Raw genomic sequence first — 20,986 nt, 5'->3', positions numbered from 1 at the left:
TAGAGTGCTTGCTTAGCATGCATGAAGCCCTGGGTTCAATTCCTCAGTACCACATAGACAAAAAAAGCCAGAAGTGGTACTATGGCTCAAGTGGTAGAGTGCTAGCCTTGAGTAAAATAAGTTCAGGCCCTGAGTTCAAACTCAGGAGTGGCAAAAGAAAGGGGAGGTACTATTCACAATTTTTAAAAGAGAATTTTTGCTGGGGTTGCAGGTTTGTCTCAATGTCTTAGTTGATAGATCACTAGCCAATGAGCAAAAGCGTCAGGTACCAAGTTCAAGTTCCAGTCTCACATCTTAAAAAAAAAAATCAATTTTTCAAGTTTGCTGTGACTCAATTTCTACTTAAAATTTTAGAATCAAATCGATAGTAAGTTGTTTGCAGACTATATGTATAACTCTTTCAGAAGAACTTTCTCTTAAAGAAAAAAAAAAAAAAAGAGTTGTCCGCTTGGCTTATGGTGTTGAGGAAAGCCTTCCTGCTCTCACGGACCCTGTAGGGCAGATATTTTAATGAAGAGGGGCAGAATTGGCAACATCAGGGTGGGCAATTAATTTCAGTTGCTAATTAGCATTCAGAAGATAATATCCTGTCAGTTGGCTGAGTCTTTCATGGCAGATGAAGGCAACTTCAAGTTCTCTCAGCTAGTTTGTAAGATGGCATCCACACAGAGAAGTGATGAAATTCAGGACTAAGTTATGCCTTACCTCTGCAGTATTTAAACAATTTTTTTTGCAGTGCCCAGAAGAGAGGATTCTTAAAAAACCCTTGGAAAACATTATCTGAATAGCAGTAGGTACAGAAAATAGGCAGAGACTAATACCCCCGATAGCCTTGGTCCACATTCTTTCTTGCCATCTGCTTCATCAGTGCCCCTTCTGACCTTATTATCACCCAAAACTGTGCCATAGCAGAAACGGAAGTCTCTAAAATCCCGCCAGCCATCATTCTGTAGCCAGTGTTCTCACCTCCTCCCCCACTGCAGCTGCTCCCCCAGTTCTTGCACGCTTCCAGATGCCTCTCAAACTCTTCCCCATCTGTGCAGTTCTGTCCCCATCACCTTTGCAGTCCTGATGATACACAAAAGGCTCCATTGTGGATCAATACGGGCACTGGCTCTCCTGGGTGCAATGCCAGAGCTCTGTCCTGCACCTCCAGCACAAGAGATGAAGATAATCCTGAGATGTACATTGCTGTCTGACCTCAGCAGATTATCCAGCCATCTCTCAGGTCCTTTTTACTGGTACTTCTTCCACTTCACAAGTAGGGAAACCGCTACCAGCCACTGCCACCCCCACTTTCGGGAGAGAGCTTCACACCTTGCTGGAATAGCAATCCTGAGATGGTCACATCCATTTTCCATACCCAGTACAAGTGTCCCCAACCGTGATGTGCTAGAGGTTCCTCCACAATTCTAGACACACCCTCCTACTCAGGCTCTGGACCCACCCATTGCATTCCATTCATTTTTCTCTCCCATCTTCATGTGTTACACTCTCCCTTCACTTCTGGCCCCTGTTCCTTATTTACTTCTTCACCTAACAAAAATCTGAGTGATTTGCTATGAAAATCCTACTGCAACACTACCCACTTTAATTCTGAGAAGCTACCATCCCTGGTTTTCCTTATCCCTCTTTGATTAGATGTAAATAACCATTCAATAGTAATGCACATTCATTATAAAAAATTCAATACACCTCCAGGTGCTGGTGATTTATGCCTGTAATTCTAGCTACTCAAGAGGCTGAGATCTGGGGATCATGACTCAAAGCCATTCAGGGGGCTGGGAATGTGGGTTAGTGGTAGAGTGCTTGTCTAGCATGCATGAAACCCTGGGTTTGACTCCTCAGTACCACATAAACAGAAAAACCAGAAGTGGCACTGTGGTTCAAGTGGTAGAGTGCTAGCCTTGAGCAAAAGAAGTTCAGGGACACTGGCTAGGCCCTGAGTTCAAGCCCCAGGACTGACAGAAAAAAAAAGCCAACCAAGACAAGAAAGTCCATGAGACTCTTATCTCCAATTAACCACCAAAAGTTGAATATGGAGAACCAGCTCTGAGCATAAAAGCTCAGGGACAGTGCCCAGGTCCTGAGTTTAAGCCCCAGGACTGGCACAAAAATAAATAAATTCTCAGCACCCAGGCAACTCCATCATCAATCCTCTCTAATAGAGAAGGGCAAGGTAAGACAGAGGAGTCATTGTCTGGAATTTGTTAAAATTAAGATGAACACAGACCCCCAGAAAAAAAGATTCAAGACAACCCTGGCATTAGCCAAGGAGTTCTGAGACACAAAGGCTGAGAGAATAGGAGCCATACTCTAACAAGGCTTCTAGAATGGCTGCTCAAGCCAGTTATTGGTGGATCACTCCTGTAATCCTAGCTATTGTGGAGGCAGAGACCTAAACAATCATGATTTGAAGCCATCTCTGGCAGAAAAGTCTGCAAGACTCCATCTCTATTTACTAGCAAGATGTCAGACTGAAGAAACAGATCAAGTGGTAGAGTGCCAGCCATGAGCAAACAAACTGAGCGTAAATATAAGATCCTAAGTTCAAGGCGGCATACCTAAGTTCAAGGTAAGTGTGTGTGTGTGTGTGTGCGCGCGTGTGCACACACACATACAGAGTAGCAGCTCAAAAGCCAGTTGTGGTGTTGTATGCCTCTAATCCCAGCTTTGTAAGACTGAGGAAGGAACATAATGAATTCAAGGAAAACCTGGGCAATAGGACAAGATCTTATCTCAAAAAGAAAAGAGGAATGGCAGAAAAAAAGGGAGAGAAAAGAGGGAACTAGTGGCTCACACCTGTAATCCTAGCTACTCAGGAAGCCGAGATCTGAGGATCACAGTTTGCAGCCAGTCTGGGTAAGGACGCCTGTAAGACTCTTATCTCCAATTAATCACCAGAAAACCAGAAGTGGTGGTGTGCCTCGAAGTAGTAGAGCTCTAGCCTTGAGTGAAAAAGCTCAGGGACAATACCCAGGCCCTGAGTTCAAGCCTCACAACAGACAAAAAAAATGTAGTGGGGGGCTGGGAAGGTGGCTCAGTGGTAGAGCGCTTGCCTTGCATGCTCGAGGCCCTGGGTTCAATTCCTCAGCACCACATAAGCAAAAAGAAAAAAGCCAGAAGTGGCGCTGTGGCTCAAGTGGTAGAGTGCTAGCCTTGAGCTGAAGAGCTGAGGGACAGCGCCCAGACCCAGAGTTCAGGCCCCATGACCGGACCCAAAAAGAAAATAATGTTAATGGGTTTTTTATTCTGTCTTCATAGGTGCATATGTAAAATACTCCAATCTTATCCACCCTCTCCATTACCCTCTGGCTAGTTGTCCCACCAAAAACAACCCTCCTTTTACATTCAGATAATTTTTAAACAATTGGGGGAGTGGACTAGAGATAGAACCCAGAGCTTGGCCCATGCTATACAAGCACTGTACTATATGTGAGTCGTGTCCCTAAAGCCCTCAGAGCAGAAAATCTTTGAGTCTAAAAAGAGCCTCATCAAAGGCAGTGGAATTGAGTTCTTTGGAAATGAGTGAAAATAGAACTGAGAAAAGTTGCAAATAAGTCCATGAGTAGATGAAAATCAAATGAGATAGGGAGCAGAGAGACCCCCCTCCCCAGCAATTTCTGGGGTAGGTATAATGGCTAAGATCCATATGGTGAATGGCCACAGGGTGCTAGGCAGGCCTAGCAGATGGAAGCTGGCTTAAGAGCAAGGCAATGATCAGGCTTCAGGTAGCTTCGGTCCACCAGCAAAAATTTCAGGCAGCCAATTGCTCCAGGAATAGTATGACATCTGGAGGTGGGCAAGGCTATACAACCAGCTCTTCCCAACAAGGAGTTTGTTCACTGGGTGTGAAACTCACTCAGCTTCTCTCTCATCACATGATGATTACATGTAATACTTCCTGTCTGTGAGCTCCAACGGCACATGGGACTCATTCTCAAGCCCTCTGCCTCTCAGCACAGACTTTCAGGTGTTAAAGAGTGTCTGAATAGTGAAGGAATCACTTTCCAGAAAGCCTTCTGTGTCCTTTGGGTCTCCTTTAGGTTTGGTGTTTATCTCCAGTTCCTCCATTCCTCTTCCTTCCCTAGAACTTTGTTCTGCTTAAATCTTCTTATCATCGTGTCTGAGAAGAGTCTGGAAATAAAATGACTGTAGCCTGGTTCATGAAGTAAAGTACATATCAAGCACACAAGCATTGTTTATAGTAAAGAACAAGAGGGAGACAGGGATGCATGCCTCCCTCACAACATTAATCAGTAAATTAAAAATGAGTAAATTAAAGCATTTAAGATGACATTAGGTAGTATGACAAATGTATTAACTGACATATGGTAGATTGAAGGGAGAATCGAAATAGTGTAAATGCCTTAGAAGTGCCAAGTCTAAAAGGGGTAAACTGGGGTCAAGGAGAAAGGAGAAAGGGAGAATGTGGGGCTGGGAAGGTGGCTCAGTGGTAGAGCGCTTGCCTTGCATGCATGAGGCCCTGGGTTTGATTCCTCAGCACCACATAAGCAGGAAAAAAAAAGCCAGAAGTGGTGCTGTGGCTCAAGTGGTAGAGCGCTAGCCTTGAGCTGAAGAGCTGAGGGACAGCGCCCAGGCCCAGAGTTCAGGCCCCACGACCAGAACCCCCCCTCCCCAAAAAAAGAATTCAATATATGTCCTATAAATCTAAGAAGATTGAGGGAAGGGTTAGGTTGGGGAGAGATGAGTGAGAATATAAAAAGGGATGACATTGATCAAGACGCCTTTTTTCATAAACTGCATTGTTTAATGGTAATTCCTTTGTACAACTACTTAAAGATATTAAAAAATAAATAAATAAAAATAAACAAAATTAAAAGATGATGACTACACAGAAACACATTAGATTGGACCGAGGGAAATAGCCCATTGGTAGAACATGTACTTAATAGTATAGGAGACCCTGAGTTTGGTCTCCAGCATGACAAAAATAAAACTGAGATACACATCAAGTTAAAAGATTTGACCACACTCACTTTCACTGACAGCAAAACTTCTCTGCCTTGTCTGTGTTCCAGGTTCCGGTTTAGTGGTCGTATCCTTGGCCTGGCTTTGATTCATCAGTACCTTCTGGATGCTTTCTTCACGAGGCCCTTCTATAAGGCACTCCTGAGGCTGTAAGTGCTCCATAAAGCATGGATTTCCCCAGCTCTGCCTGCAGTATGGCACCACTATCCTTTCTGGCACCTTTTGTCCCTGTTTTGCAGCAACCATTCTTTTGTGGTTTCTGGCAGTTTCCTGTTCTAAGTGCTTACATAGTACAGGTCTCTTTAAGTGTCATAAAAAGGCATTTGAGGAAGTGGCGCTGTAGCTCAAGTGGTAGAGCGCTCGCCTTGAGCTGAAGAGCTGAGGGACAGTGCCCAGGCCCAGAGTTCAAGCCCCAGGACCGACCAAAAAAAAAAAAAAGGGCATTTGAACAGGTGCCAGTAGCTCACACCTGTAATTCTGTCTACTTGGGAAACTGAGATCTCAGGATTGCAGTTCAAAGCTAGCCAGGGTAAAGAAGTCCATGAGCAACTAACCACCAAAAAGAGAGCATTAGAAATGTGGCTCAAGTGGTAGTATGCAAAAAAAGCTCAGGGATAGCACCCAGGCCCTGAGTTCAAGCCCCAGGACCAGCACACACACACACACACAACACACAAAGCATTTGGAGATTCTTATCAGGATAAGAGAAGACTGCTGGCAAATACCATACAGCATATATAAATCTGCTCATATAAAATTATAATAAGTAAATATGTTACTGATGATTATAATATTATAAGCATTTTATTAAAGTCAAACTGACTTGTTTATAACTTAGTTGTTTTATAATGGAAAGCTATGAGTCAACAGTTCCTTTGCAAAGGAAAATTACTGAAGGAACCAAATATATTGACTGTACTGACTCATCAGTGAATTTAAAAGTATGGAATTTGAATTTAAAAGTATGGAAATTACCGGTTTAGCCAGCAATGGCATCACTGCACTTTGGAATGAAGTGTGGCAGCCATTTTTTCAGCTCTGTGTCTGCCTTGCCCTGAATTCTCCCAGGCCCTGTGATTTGAGTGACCTGGAATATCTGGATGAAGAGTTTCACCAGAGCTTGCAGTGGATGAAGGACAACAATATCACAGACATCCTGGACCTCACATTCACTGTTAACGAAGAGGTGTTTGGACAGGTTTGTGTGATGTGAGACTGGCAAACAGATTATGTCCTTTATTGTGAAAAACACATAGAACATTAACACATGTTAACCATGAAAGTGGCTGCTTCAATGTTATTAAGTGTATTCACATTGCTGCACATCCTGCCTCTAGAATGTTTCCTCTTACTACACTGAAACTCTATCCATTAAAAAGCCATTCACTTCTCTTACTCCCTGCTTCCTGTCAACCTCTAGGAACTTGAATACTGTAGATATTTAATATATGTGAGATCATAAACCATTGGTCTCTTTATTACACTTCACATAATATTCTCAAGGTCTATCCACATGGTAGCATTCTTTTCCATTTTACCTGCACATGCTGATTTTGCTTATCTGTTCATTCATTGATGGAGACTTTTGGGCTACTGTGATTAATGCTGTTGCAAATGTGAATTGGGACCTGTCTGTTTGAGTCCCTTCTTTCAATTCTTTTGAGTTATGGGGATAAATAATTCTTTTGAATTACATGAATGTATAATTCCAGAAATTGAATTGCTGGATAATACACTAAGAGGATTTTGTTTTTTAACTAGGGAACAAGGAATCTCATTCATTCAAACTATGATTTTTGGAGATACTTGCTTTAATAAATTTCCCCATGTCCTCTTCCTTCTTTTTTTTCTTAGTATGATGTTGTCTTACTTTGTACACTCTTTTGAAAAATCAACAACAGAAATGGAGCAGAAAAATTTTAACAAAACATAATGTGTAAGGTGTTTCTTAGATTTGCACATCTATTAAAATAATTCTTTTCATCACATCCAGATACCTTGCCCACCACAATGCACAGGTCTCAATACTTTGGCAAAAGATACAGCATCCCCTGATTTCTGCTGGCATTTATTTATATGAAATTAAATCTTCTGCTCCAATAGATCCATATTTATCAGAAATATCTCTAGCCTGAGCAGGTTTAATAACCGAGGTGCAGAGAACATCATTTACATGACACTCAAACCCAGAATGTATGATCATTGGTAGTAGGTTGTGATGAGACTTAAGTCAGAAGATTCAATAAGTACCTGGGCAGGCTGGGTCTGTGGGTGTGGCCTCCTCGCTACCACCCCATCACTAGACCCCACTCTAACACCCCATCTCAGTCATGAACTGCGAATGGATAGTAAAACAGTCAGAATTCTGTTGTATTTCCTTTTGTAGGAGCACACCTCTGAAGAATATCCTCATGCATAACTGAGAAAGAATATGTTTAAGAATATGTTACTCATTGACCTGTCCTACCTATGTATATGTGCTCAATGAATAGTTAAAGTATACTATGCCTCTGGAAATGGGCACTTTTATTACATCCTTCATATAATCCCCACCGGACAAGGTAAATGGGTAAAATATACACAGTTATTTGCAGATTATATTAAGATGCCTGGATAGTCATCCTAAAATGGATAAGTTAGATCCTTAATATATCTTGCCACACTGATGTACATTCCAACTAAATCAGAAACCTGAACAAATGGGAAAACATAAAACAAAGTAGATATTTAATTTTAATATTGAAACAAGGAATGCTACCATAAATATTTCACAAACTCTCAAAGTAAAAAAAGATTGGCATAGTTCAATAAAAGTATTTTAAATTCTGCATGGCAAAATGCCTCATACACAAGACTATCATGTTATAATAGTCAGTACAGCAGAAGACGTAACACAGACAAAGGCTAGTCCCTTCAATATTGGAAGAGATCCCATGAGTTAATTAGAAATGGTGAATCAATAGCCCAGTGAAAAATTAGCAAAGTTGTATAAATAGCCTCCAGAAAAAAATAGGAGGAAACACCCAATCTCATTCATTCTTGACTTTAAACAATATATTAAAGCTACAGTGATTTGCCAGGTTCCTTTATTATACTGTCAGGACTCAGTGAGTTTATTGATTTAGTTGCTGGGGTAGAGGAACAGTAACTCTTGAACACAGTAGGTGGCAGTGGTTTGCTCTGTGACTGGCTCCTTGGTGATATTTGTCCATTTTAAATTACATGCCTTTGGCTCAGCATCCATGTCTAAGAATTTTCTAAGAACAACTGGCCAATATTTTATAATTCGTACTGGCCACCTAAGGGAGTGAAGGTATGTCTAGATTATGTGTACATACTTCTATTTCAGTAGGTGTGCCCACAGTAACATGTACCCATTGCAACATTCTGCTCAGGTAAGGGACAATCTGGGACATTTCCTTTTTTAAAATAAAAAAAAAATGTATTTTTCTTGTCTTTAAGTAGTTGCACAAAGGAGTAACCATCCAACAGGTCAGTGGCCTATGAGTACCATGCATCTTGATCGATGTCACCTATTTTATCATTCTCCCTCATTCCTCCAAGCCCTATCCATCCCCTCAATTTTTCTAGTTGCCTAGACTATTCATTGAATAGGAAGTTTGCCTTCTCCCTTACTCTTCCTCTCTTCATTTGTCTTCTATCCCCATTACACCTTTGAATTAAAGAAATGTGTTTCCTTCTTCTAGAACAAACACTGTAGCTCTTCTGAGGTGCTTGAGAACCAAATAACCAAAGCTTTCTGAGTTAATTTCAGAAAAGGACAAAGAACTAAGGAGACAACAGGTGACCGTGTCAAACTACATAAAGAGGAATTCTCATGTAGTCATCCTCTTTAAAATCACAAGGACTCCTTGGGAGACAAGCTGAAATTGACAGGCATCGTGATCTTCCTCTTCCCCCTCAAGGTAACAGAGAGGGAGTTGAAGTCTGGAGGTGCCAACACCCAGGTTACAGAGAAGAACAAGAAGGAGTACATCGAGAGGATGGTGAAGTGGCGTGTGGAGAGAGGTGTGGTACAGCAGGCAGAGGCCCTGGTGCGAGGCTTCTACGAGGTGAGACCTCAGCCGGCCTGAGGAAGACAATCCTCCTCCCACTGCCTCCCCAGAGCTTTGTCCTAGGGTCTCTGCTCCTCAAGGCTCCTTGAAGACTAGCAAATCAGTCTGTGAGATTAGAAAGAAGCAAAGCATGCCAACAGCTCAGCTCTCCTTTCCAGAATGCCAGGAAGACCTCGCTGGGGTAGGAAACTACCTCTTACCAGAAGTAGAAATTACTCTCAAAAACCTAGCATTGGTGTGGCCCTGCTATGCCAGACACAGAAACACCCAGCTTCTCTTATCAAGGCATATAGAACTGGGGTTTCCTTTGGCTAACTGAAACAAACAAACAAACAAACATGAAAGCAAGACATCGGGAGATGATTTCCACTCTCAGCACAGTTTAATTTTGTGAGAGCAGAACTTACTGGCAGATAATCCTTGCTGAACCATAAATCGAGGAGACAAGGAATTGCTAGGCTTCCTGTGCATAAAAATGACACCCTTACCCAAGCACTGGTTACTCACACCTATAATCTTAAGTACTCAGGAAGTTAAGATCTGAGGATCAGGATTCAAAGCTAACTAGGGCAGGAAATTCCATGAAACTTTTAAAATATATATTTTCATTGTAAAGATACTGTACAGAGGGGTTACAGTTACATGAGTAAGGTAATGAGTACATTTCCTATCGAGCATTGTTACTTCCTCCTTTGTTTTTCCCCTATCACCTCTTCCCTCCTCACCTCCCCAACTCCTCACTCCCCACCACCACAAAGTTGTAAAGTTCATTTTCAACAGTGTCTTGTACATCTCATTGTTACAATGGGTCAACCTGGATCCTTATTTCAGCATTTTGTTACTTCCCTTTCCCTCCCCAAATTAGAAAAATGTATATACAAGATGCAGGGCACCAAATCAAATACAGTGAAAACAGGGGTTATACTATCGGGAAAGAACATGCAAAAGAAACAAAAAATCCCATAGTATATTATAAGTAAAAACAACAGCAAGAAAGACAAAACCTCTTGTGTCCCTATCTTGGGGTTCATTTCGCTTAGCACCATCTTATATGGTCATATATGCAAAGCTTTTGACCTTTTCTGCTTGTCCTAGATATATATTAGTTATTGCAGATAAGGGAAACCATGGGCCCTATGTTTCTTTAGGCTTGGCTTACTTCACTTAATATAATTTTTTCCAAGTCCATTTGGGTGCTATCACTGAACAAATGGGATTGCGTGAAACTGTAAAGCTTCTGCATGACGAAGGACATAGCTAGCAAGATCAATAGAAAGCCCATGGACTGCAAGAAGATCTTCACTAGCCATACAACAGACAAGGGTCTTATATCTAAAATACACTCATATTTAAAATAACTCAAAAAATTAAGTCCCCCAACAACAAATCCTCAAAGAAACAACTGCCCGATGAATAAGTGGGCTAAAGACTTAAAGAGAGACTTCCCTGAAGAGAAATTAGAATTGCCAACAGACACATTAAAAAATGTTCAACTTCTCTAGTCATAAAAGAAATGCAAATCAAAACAACATTGAGATTCCACCTCACCCCAGTCAGAATGGCTATAATCAAGAAATTTAATAACAACAGCTGCTGGAGGGGATGTGTCCAAAAGGGAACCATACTGCATTGTTGGTGGGAGTGTAAACTTGTTCAACCATTTTGGAAAGCAGTATGGAGGTTCCTCAAAAGACTCCACATAGAGCTCCCCTATGACCCAGCAATCCCACTTCTGGGCATTTACTCAAATTATTACAAACAAGGCCATACTAAAGCTACCAGCACAACTGTGTTTATTGCAGCATTATTTACCATAGCTAAGATATGCAACCAACCAGATGCCTTGATGAATGGGCTTCTTTTTGCTCAAGGCTAGCACTCTACTACTTGAGCCACAGTGACCAGGGTCAGTGCCCAGGCCCTGAGTCCAAGCCACAGACCAACAAAAAAAGAAAAAACATCCTTACACCTCAGCAGTTTGGATATGAGGATGGCCTTCAGCTGGTATCTCATGCATGTAATCTAAACCACTCAGGAGGCTAAGATCTAAGGATTGTAGTTCTGAGACAACCTAGGAATGAAAGCCTGTGAGAGACTCTTATCTCCCATTAGCCACCAAAAAAAAACCCAAAAAACAAAAAACACAGTAGTGGAGTTGTGGCTCAAGTGGTAGAGCATTAGCTTTGAGCAAAGAAGCTTAGGGACAGTGCCCAAAAAAAGGAAGAAGGAAGGAAGGAGGGAGGAAGCAAGGAAGGAAGAAAGAGAGAGAGAGAGAGAGAGAGAGAGAGACTATAAAATGTTTTCTTACAGCTTGGAAAGTTCTCTTGCCTTGTCAGGATGGGCAGGAACATGGGTCAGTGTACATCCACCATTAGCTTGATTAAAGAAGGCATCGTGGCAGATGCAGCTTGCACCTGGCAGTCTGCCAGGAGATGCAAAGCACAGAGCTTGAATGAACACTTTCTTACCGATATTTAAAAGAGGGAGGAATGCCAGGCACCAGTGGCTCACACCTGCAATCCTGGATACTCAGGAGGCTGAGATCTGAGAATTGGTTTGAAGCCAGCCTGGGCAAAAAAGTCCCTGTGAGCCCTTTATTTCCAACTAACCACTCAAAAACCAGACATGGTGCTGTGGCTCAAGTGGTAGAGCGCTATCCTTGAGCACAAAGAGGCTCAGGGACAGCACCCAGGCCCTGAGTTCAAGCCCCACAATGGACAAAAAGTGAGGGGCAAGGGGAGAAATGAAGGGAGGAGAGAAAGGAAGGAAAACCCAGTGATTTTAGTATTCCATGTCCCATGTTAGGAATGAGTCATAATTGGAAGAGTAAGTACATGTTAAGTAGAGCAAAAGGTATGTAGTCACTGCAAGCTGACTTGTTGGACATTTTGCCTTTAAAATTCCATGTTTTGTGCAAACTTAAGTGTGACTACTGAGTGAAGCCACATTTGTTTGGAACATCACCATCAAGATATGTCTGAAATGGAGAAAAAATAACATGATCTTTATTTTCTTTATTTTCTTTTCCACCTGGGAAAGGCTGCATTCTAAAATGTTTAACTCTGTGGCTGTCTTCATCCAGTCTGCTATAATAAGATAACCATAGACTGGGTAGCACATAAGCAAAGAAATCTCTTCCTCACAGTTTTAGAGGCTGGAAAATCCTAGCTCAGTCCACTAACAGATTCTGTGTGTGATGGTGGTGCACTTTCTGGTCACACATGGCAGCTTCTGGCCATGTGCTCACACCGTGGAAGGTTTTTCCTAGGGCTTTCCCTCAGGCCTCTTTGATAAGGGCACCAACCTCATTCATGAGTCCACCCCATAACCCAGTCACCTCCCAAATATTCCGCCTTCTAAGATCACCACTTTGAAAGTGAAGATTGTCATGCAGAAATGGGATCAGAAACATAAACATTTAGATCTCAAACTGCTATTGGTTGGATTTGAACTCAAAAGTGATTGCATTGGGGAAATAAACCTACAGGAAATTATAAACAGCGCTCAGTTTCCCAATCTAAAAGGAAAGTAGTAAATGTACCCTTCCTGCATGCCTGAGCTGTGCGCTGAATTCATCTGTATTTCAGGTAGTAGATTCCAGACTTGTCTCAGTGTTCGATGCCAGGGAGCTGGAGCTGGTGATAGCTGGGACTGCCGAGATTGACCTGAATGACTGGCGGAACAACACGGAGTACCGGGGAGGTGAGCTGACAGTGAGATCTTAACAAATTGTTATTGTTGTTGTTGTTGTTGTTGGAGTGAAGTCGACTAACATGAAATCAACCATTTTAAGGTCGACAATTCAGTAGAGTTTAGGACATTGAGAATGTTCTTCAGCCCTACCCTTTAGCTAGTTTCAAAACATAATTATCACTCCAGAAGGAAATTATGTACGCATTAAGCAATTGTTCTCCACTCGCCTCTCTTTCCTCTAACCAACTCACAGAAACTCAGTCTGCATTAGGTTTCTGTGGCTTACATGTTCTACATATGTTGTATAGATAGAATCACACAAAATGCTATCTTTTGGGTCTGTTGCTGGTACTGTGGCTCGAACTCAAGGACCTCACACTCTTACCTTACTTGGCTTGCTAGCTCATGGCTAGTGCTTTACCACTTAAGCCATGATTCTAGCCCTGCTTTTTGCTGGTTAATTGGAGAGAGAGTCTCATGGACCATAACCCTACAGGTTTCAGCTAGGATTACAGGCCTGAGCCACCAGCTTCCAACAGGTCTAGCTTCTTTGACTTAGCATACTGTTGGGAGATTCAGCCACATGGTAACATGTGTTACTATTTTATTCTTTTCTTAGTCCAAATAATAATCTGTCATCTGCGTATATGATTCATCATTTTGTTGTGATTTGCAGTGCAGTGTGAGAGATTGATACTAGGATCCTGTGCTTGCTAGACAAGTACTTTACCACTAAGCCACATACATTCCCAGCCCAATTCATATCACACACACACACACACACACACACACACACACACACACACACACACACCAAAAAAATGGTCTGCTGGGTATTGGTGGGTCACACCTGTAATCCTAGCTACTCAGGAGGTTGAGATCTTAATATCCTAGTTCAAAGCCAGCCTAGGCAGGAAAGTCCCTGAGACTCTTATCTCCAATTAACGACCAACAGAAACTGGGAGTGGAGGTGTGGCTTAAGTGGTAGAATGCTAGCCTTGAGCAAAAAATCTCAGAGAGAGTGCCCAGGCCCCTGAGTTCAAGCTCCAGGTCAGCACCAAAACTAAAAATAAACCTTGGCCTTATTTCAATGCAATGCTAATGCTTATTCTGCTTCCACCTGAACTTTCTTTCATAATCCCTGGCCTAAGTCCGTGACAACTCACAGAGAATGCTCCATGTATAAAGCAGCTCCCAGGAGCCTGCATGTCATGAGGAATGTTGTCTCTCTCCTATAAACATGGAGCTCTCTTTGCCTCAGTCCTGATTTTCTGCCACAGGGTCCTAAGTATGGTCTGTTTGAGTCCAATTTCTAGTCCCTCCTTACTATTCATTCTTGCTAAACTAGCCTTGCCAAAACAGGCCACTTCCCTATCCACAGATGAGTTCCTTATTACTTACAGGAGTTTGGTGGTTTTTAAACACTTTTTTAAAGCATCAAAACTCGTTGTTCATAGAATATATTGTAGAGAAAGAGAGACAGAGAAAGAGAGAGACAGAGAGTTAGGGGTACCGGCTTAGCATCCCTCATTCCCCAAATACACTCAGCCACAAGAAGCCTCGAGCCTCTGGGCTAGCCTAAGGTGTTGAGTCAGAACATCTCTGCTCACCTAAGGCCTCTACTGCTGCCAACTCTCTTCCCCATCCACACATTCTCCTCTGGACTATCTGGGTTCCTGGTTCCTGTGTGCTTTCCTCCGTCTCTGTATTCTTTATTTCCCCTGCAAACATGCCCTCCACATCCCTTCTACCTACAAGTGCTGAGCTCCCTCCCACCAAACTTCCTTTATGATGTTTGCTCCATTTCTACCCCAGCCCACATAACTATCTTTCACCTTTGAATGTTTCTTCATTTGTAGTGAATCACTTATCTTAACTGATCCATCTGAGGCTGGTCTCCCCATCCATGCTTTGAGAGGGTCAGTATGTCTCCCATGGGCCCAGCATGTCTGAGCCTAGGCTTGACTTGGAAAACAATTGTGTAATGGGACAGAATTTCCTTCTGAGGAGAAAATGGCTGGGGGAATCCTGAGCCTTCAACAGGCTTGCTGTTCATCTTCATCCTCTTTCACGTTCTAGACTCTGCCATGACAAGTGAGATACCAGAACAACTAACGCATGATAAGATGCTATATTCACGGAGGGTCTATCTTAGCCAAACCAAGCCTTTTCAGTCTTTGGCTACATTTATATAAGGCAAGAATATTCCAGGGAAGTGTCCCAATTGTTTAAATAGAAAGCAAATGTCTCCTAGGACATGTCTCAGAATATAAACTCCTTTTATAAAATAGCTATTTTCTAAAGCTGTGTTTTGTTTAAAATGACCTAGTTTAGTTGCACAAATGCTTTTAGACTTACATAAAGGCCACAATTAGTGAAGTCAGCAGACCAAAGCTACCGTTTGGTTAACATACCTATTGTGCTCCATTCTCTCTCTCTGACTGCTTTGTCCTTTTCCCAAAGCCTTTCTTCTTCTGTGTCCTTGTTCCCATCAGGTTATCACGATGCACATCTTGTGATCCGCTGGTTCTGGGCTGCAGTGGAACACTTCAATAATGAGCAGAGACTAAGGTTGCTTCAGTTCGTAACAGGAACCTCCAGTGTACCCTATGAAGGCTTTGCAGCCCTGAGAGGAAGCAATGGGCTTCGGCGTTTCTGCATCGAGAAATGGGGGAAAATCACATCTCTCCCCAGGTACAGAGCTCCCACCAACCTTCAGGAAAGCTCACAGAAGAGTGCAAAGCATTTTAATTTAGGTGATCATCCTTTGTGATGGAATCCTTGCTTGTCATTCCAAGTGTCTTTGTTATTTGAGTTACAAGTGAGGTGTACCTGAGATTTGGGTTAACCTTATATCCGTAGTGACTTTTTGATGATTGGTGGCCACTGGACTGCAATGGCTTGGTGCATGTGCTAACCACAGAACACTTTCTTATCCATATATAGTCTAACTTAATTTCAAGTGGAATGTCCCAATACGGGGAGGAGGACAGCAAGGGCGTTAGTCAAAAATCATGGAAGTGCCAAGCACCAGTGGCTATGCTGTTAATCCTAGCTACTCTGGAGGCTGAAGTCTGAGGATCATGGTTCAAAGCCAGCCTGGGCAGGATAGTCTGTGAGACTGTTATCTCCAATAAACTACCAAAAGCTAGAAGTGGAGCTATGGCTCAAGTGATAGTGCACTAGCCTTGAGCAAAAGGGCTCAGGGACAGTGCCTAGGCCCTGAATTCAATCCCCAAGACTGGCAAACACACACACACACACACACACACACACACACACTGGAAGTTCAAAATAACCCCTCCAGCATAATAATGTATACCTACATCATATCACTATAAATTCCATATTGGTATGTGCATCATTTTCTTTCTGATTGAAAGAGGAAAGGTGTATTTGAAAAGAGGAAAAGTGTATTTGGATTCACAATTTTGAAAGTTTCAGTCTGTTACTAGTTGGTCCCATTTGCTTTGGGCCTGAGTGGGACAACACTCACCTGGCAGAAGGAGGTTCATTCAACTCACAGCCAGATGGGGAAAAAAGTGGAGAAATAATAGAGTAGAATCTCCGTATCTTCTTTTTTTTATTTTTTATTTTTTGGATCCGGTCATGGGGCTTGAACTCTGGGCCTGGGCGCTGTCCCTCAGCTCTTCAGCTCAAGGCTAGCACGCTACCACTTGAGCTACAGCGCCACTTCCAGCTTATGTGGTGCTGAGGAATCGAACCCAGGGCCTCATGCATGCAAGGCAAGCGCTCTTCCACTGAGCCACCTTCTCAGCCCCTTTCCGTATCTTCTTTAACAGCAGGCTCCCAATGGCCTAACTTCCTCCCAGGTGGCTCCCCAGCTTAAAGATTCCACCACTTCCCAATAGTGATGGGCTTCCTGGTCCCTAGTTACCTTGTGGAGACCATGCCTTCAACACATAGGCTTTTGAGGTATTGTTCTAGACCCCAACCACAATAACTTTTGCTAAATCCCTAACATGCAAAGCTGTACTGGTCTATAGTTCTCATGAAACTTTCTGGTGTTCTGAGGTTATCTGATGTTGGTAAGTACTGACGGATATTGGGGGTATCCAATTCTCAGAGTCAGCCTTCACTTGGGTCAGCAGCAGAACCTCAGCTCATCTGCCTAGTCCCATCAAGAGCTGAGTTTACTGAACTAGGTCTACCAAGAGAATAAAAAGGCAGAATTTCCAGTCATGATAGATTTTGAGAATGTTGACATCAGCAGAGTGGAATTTGACATGGTGGCATTGGAAAGATCCATGAGGAGTTTCAAAACATCAATTAGGAGATGAAGGTGATTCACTTGGCTGGTAAGCCATGTGAAAAAAGGCCAGGGCCTTAAGTCACCATAAATATGACCCAGTTCCTAAAATCATTATCACAATGATGGCTGCATTAATAAGAGACTCTTAGGATGATTCAGAGGGTTATGAAAGGCATTCATGTGTATTCTGTGATCCATCCTCCCAGTAACCCTCTGTGGTGCACACAACACATATTATTATCTCAATTTTACAAGTGAGAAAACTGGGGCACTGAAGGACTAGCTGACTTTCCCAAGGTAATAAAGCTACTCAGGGATCTGAAGATGGTCTTCCACATCTGATTCCATTGCTCACTCACTGCTCCACACTGAACTGGCCACTCTTGGTCCAGTGTACAGACAATGAGGTCAGCCAGTGTTCTGTGCTGTCCAAGCCACACCTGGAGGGTGGTGATGATAAGCATGAAGGAATGCGGGAGCCATTGTGACTTGGTTATATTCATTCATTCTCGATGAGCCAAAGTAGAATTTATCTAGGGGAGTTAACCAAAGCTATTGGTAAATACAACAAGAAGGAACTATTAAAGTGGCACTGGCCATCAAGAGCAAGTGTTGTCTGCTAATGCCTTCAGTTTGTTCCTCCAGATTATCTCTTATGAAGTTAATTTGGTTCTTTCTAACTTGTGAACGTGAGATTTTTCTTTCTACACACAAGGGTTGTTAAATGATCAGTTGAAGGAAACGAAGATATCTGCTCACCTCTCACTCCTATTTCACCTATTTCCAAGGGCACAACTGGGATTTTCCTGCCCCACTTAACTTGATTAGCCATGGCCCTGTGTATGGTCTAGTTTCAGAAATTTGGAACACTGAGAATAAAATTGTGATCATGGTCTGATTTCACGTACTGACTTTGCTTTCCCTGTCCTTCAAACACTCTAGTGGTATGCAAAATATTTCAATTATTTTCTTCTTTGGACATGAACTTGAATCTTAGATAATGATTGCAGATAACTCAGATAATCTGTCAATTTTTGTATTTCCTCCCAGTCAAGTCCTTAAGATCTAAGGCTCTTAAGACCTAAGTCCTTAAGACCTAAGACTCTATTGTCCTGTGCCTGTCCTACAAACTGAAAAGGATAGGGGGCTGGGAGAATGGGCTGGTGTTTGTCCCACAAGAACAATGAGGAGACTGAATGGATGGATGGTGGGAAGGCAAACCACCCACATCCTCCCAGATTCTCCCAGTGCAGGAAATTCCATTTCTCCTCTGCCTCTTCCCACCTTCCTTATCCAACACATACCTGGTCACTTCATTTATATAATTTTTATTTAAAGTACAAACAAGATACAATTTCCTGAAGGATCTTGTAATCAGAAGAAGAATTTTACCCAATGATGTTCCAAGGAAAAGAGTTTCATTTTGTTTGTGTATGGGTTGGTTTTGTGACTTTGTAAAGTCCTTTTATATGTATCTTAGAATGTTGTAACACAATTTCAGCAAGCCACTCCTCTTACACAGGAAAAGGTATATAATGAGCTTCTATTTGCACCCATCTGCCTTTCTCCGTCCGTTTGGTATACATACCTACAATAACAAAGGAAGCCATCAGCCAGGGATATAAGGCTCTAGGGTAATCTGTGGGTGATGAGTCTGTCATTCACTGCTGGAGACCCACAGGGGAGCTTTCCAGCCACAGGTGTTAGCAGCCCGTCAGGGAAAACATTCTTGGTCAAGGGCAGACCCTGGCAAGTATGGGCTTACAGGATGCAACACACACCAAGTAAGACAGACCTAGGGAGGTGGTGTGGTAATGCCCAAGGCATGAGGATGGGCTGTCTTGAAAATCTCAGGTATGCTTGAAAGGCAGTACTTGGGTACAGGTGGAACATGTTCAGTTGTGGCAAAGGATTCATGTTTGTTTCCCGGGTACACCCGAGATGGATGGAGAAGTGGAACTCAGAAATCCAGAACAGAGAGAGCAAGGCAAGGTGTGACATTATCCAAAAGGAAATATACTCATTACCTTAATTATATAACTGTAATCCACTCTGTATATCACCTTTCTAATAATTTTTTAAAAATTGAAAAAAAAAGAATTCCAGGACACTGTTGATACATGTAGTTTCCAGAGGTCCAGAATTCAGACCTAGACAAGGAGACATAGGAATTCATATTCCTTTAATAGTGATATTTCTACATCCTCCACTGGCTGGGTCTAAGTTCATATTTGAATTGCAAAAACTGGCTGATAGCATAAAGTTGATTGCTATTTGCTATTTGTATTGTAGTTAATTTACAAATGCCAGCTCTCTACGTCTTTTCATTCTATTCCCTCAACCGATCCATGAACATCTAGACAGATATTATGATTGGCAGTGTATCATCCTTGTCCTAAATCATGATTCTGCTCACTTGAAGTCATAGATATATCCATAACCATCAATATTCATGAAAGACTCTCACCGATCTTCTCTCCCCCATCAGGGCCCACACATGCTTCAACCGATTGGACCTTCCACCATATCCCTCATACTCCATGTTGTATGAGAAGCTATTAACAGCTGTAGAAGAAACCAGCACATTTGGACTTGAATAAGGAAAGGGAGCCTCAGCCAACATTGTCCCGGCCAGTGACATCACCCTTTTCCTCTCTCTCCCTTAATCAACTTTCCTTTAATTTTGGTATTCCATGATTTTTGTTTGTTTTCTAATTTTCAAACCAAATCAGGATTGACAAAAGCTGTGCATGAAGAACTGCCTTCTTCTAAGATCTAACTGTCAGGCTTATCTCCTCTGTTTCCAATGAACTGCTAGCCTGTATGCAATATTTAAACAACAACAACAAAAACTAAGAGCTGTCTCAAGGTCTGTTCATATCTCCACATACCTCCATTACTAACAATGAAATATGAATGCAAGTTACGCTGCACCTGAGCAAATGACAAGCGATGTTTACGTCCATTTCTATCATGTAGGGGAAATTTTGAGCCGTAAGCATTCCAAGCTTTTATATGCACACGTCTTCTGAGCAGAACCACCATTTTATTTTAACAGTTTCTATCAACCAACTCCAGACCTAGGAGCTGATCAACTTTTTGTTTTCTTCTTGCTCTACTTCCCCCCCTCCCACACCCGAGCATTCTATCCATCCAAAGGACAGCAGTGGCAAGACTGAAATTTTTCTACACTTGACTCGTGATTCCTAGGTGGCATCAGTCCTATCAGCTTGGACCAGCCTAGACATATGGTGCAAATATGACACTTTCAACTATTAACAGCAGCAAGCAAAGCACGTCCTGCTGATATAAGGCAGTGCATCCCAAAGGTTGTGGGGACCTGGGGCTCGACTGGAGTTCAGAGAAGTCTAGGAGGAGGAGCACCCATAGGGAGCACTCACCACATCAGAAGCACAAACTTGTGCACATGTCCAAGAAGGAAACCTTCCTTGATTGATGTAACCAAAGGATGAGACTTCAGCCCCCATTGTGTTGAATGTGGGTGACAGAAGAAAGAAAAGGACATATTGCATTCATTTGAATATTCAAATTATGTATTGTTTTTGTTCAGTCCAGCTATGGCTTTTCACACGTACACACTCACACACACACACACACACATACACATACACAAAAATGTACAGATAATCTCATGATTTGTATTAAAGCCAAATTTATTTACTTGGCAGACAAACTTTCTTGTTATCTTTGATATTGATTTTTTTTCCTTGTACATTTTTCTCTTTATTTATTTATTTTTTAATCATGATGCTCAAGTTCCTTCACATCTGACTGTCCCCAGGGACCACACTAACTAAGAAGCTGCAGAGAGCGATGGTGCTTGTTAGGGATCAAGGGCAATATGTACTTCTCCTTCATCCACAGCATCCTCAAAGGCACGTTCATGTGTGTCCAAACAAATATCCAAGTTCTTTTAGCATTCACTAAAGTG

The 20,986-nt window shown here is 42.2% G+C and overlaps 1 protein-coding gene across 1 annotated transcript in view; it reads left to right on the top strand.

Moving 5' to 3' along the window:
- Positions 1-19,634, top strand: part of Hecw1 (HECT, C2 and WW domain containing E3 ubiquitin protein ligase 1) — a 173,418-nt gene extending 153,784 nt beyond the window's left edge. Inside the window, exons 22-27 of the mRNA XM_042694973.1 lie at positions 5,043-5,141; positions 6,061-6,190; positions 8,919-9,065; positions 12,656-12,770; positions 15,257-15,455; positions 19,523-19,634. Coding sequence (XP_042550907.1) covers positions 5,043-5,141; positions 6,061-6,190; positions 8,919-9,065; positions 12,656-12,770; positions 15,257-15,455; positions 19,523-19,634 — 802 coding nt within the window. The remainder of the gene's footprint in view (positions 1-5,042; positions 5,142-6,060; positions 6,191-8,918; positions 9,066-12,655; positions 12,771-15,256; positions 15,456-19,522) is intronic.
- Positions 19,635-20,986: the final 1,352 nt, after the last annotated feature.

Source organism: Dipodomys spectabilis, unplaced genomic scaffold, assembly GCF_019054845.1.
Source record: "Dipodomys spectabilis isolate Male_0828 unplaced genomic scaffold, ASM1905484v1 ptg000178l, whole genome shotgun sequence".
NCBI lineage: Eukaryota > Metazoa > Chordata > Mammalia > Rodentia > Heteromyidae > Dipodomys > Dipodomys spectabilis.
Note: the sequence above shows the minus strand (reverse complement) of the source record. Positions and strands in the feature narration are given on the sequence as shown.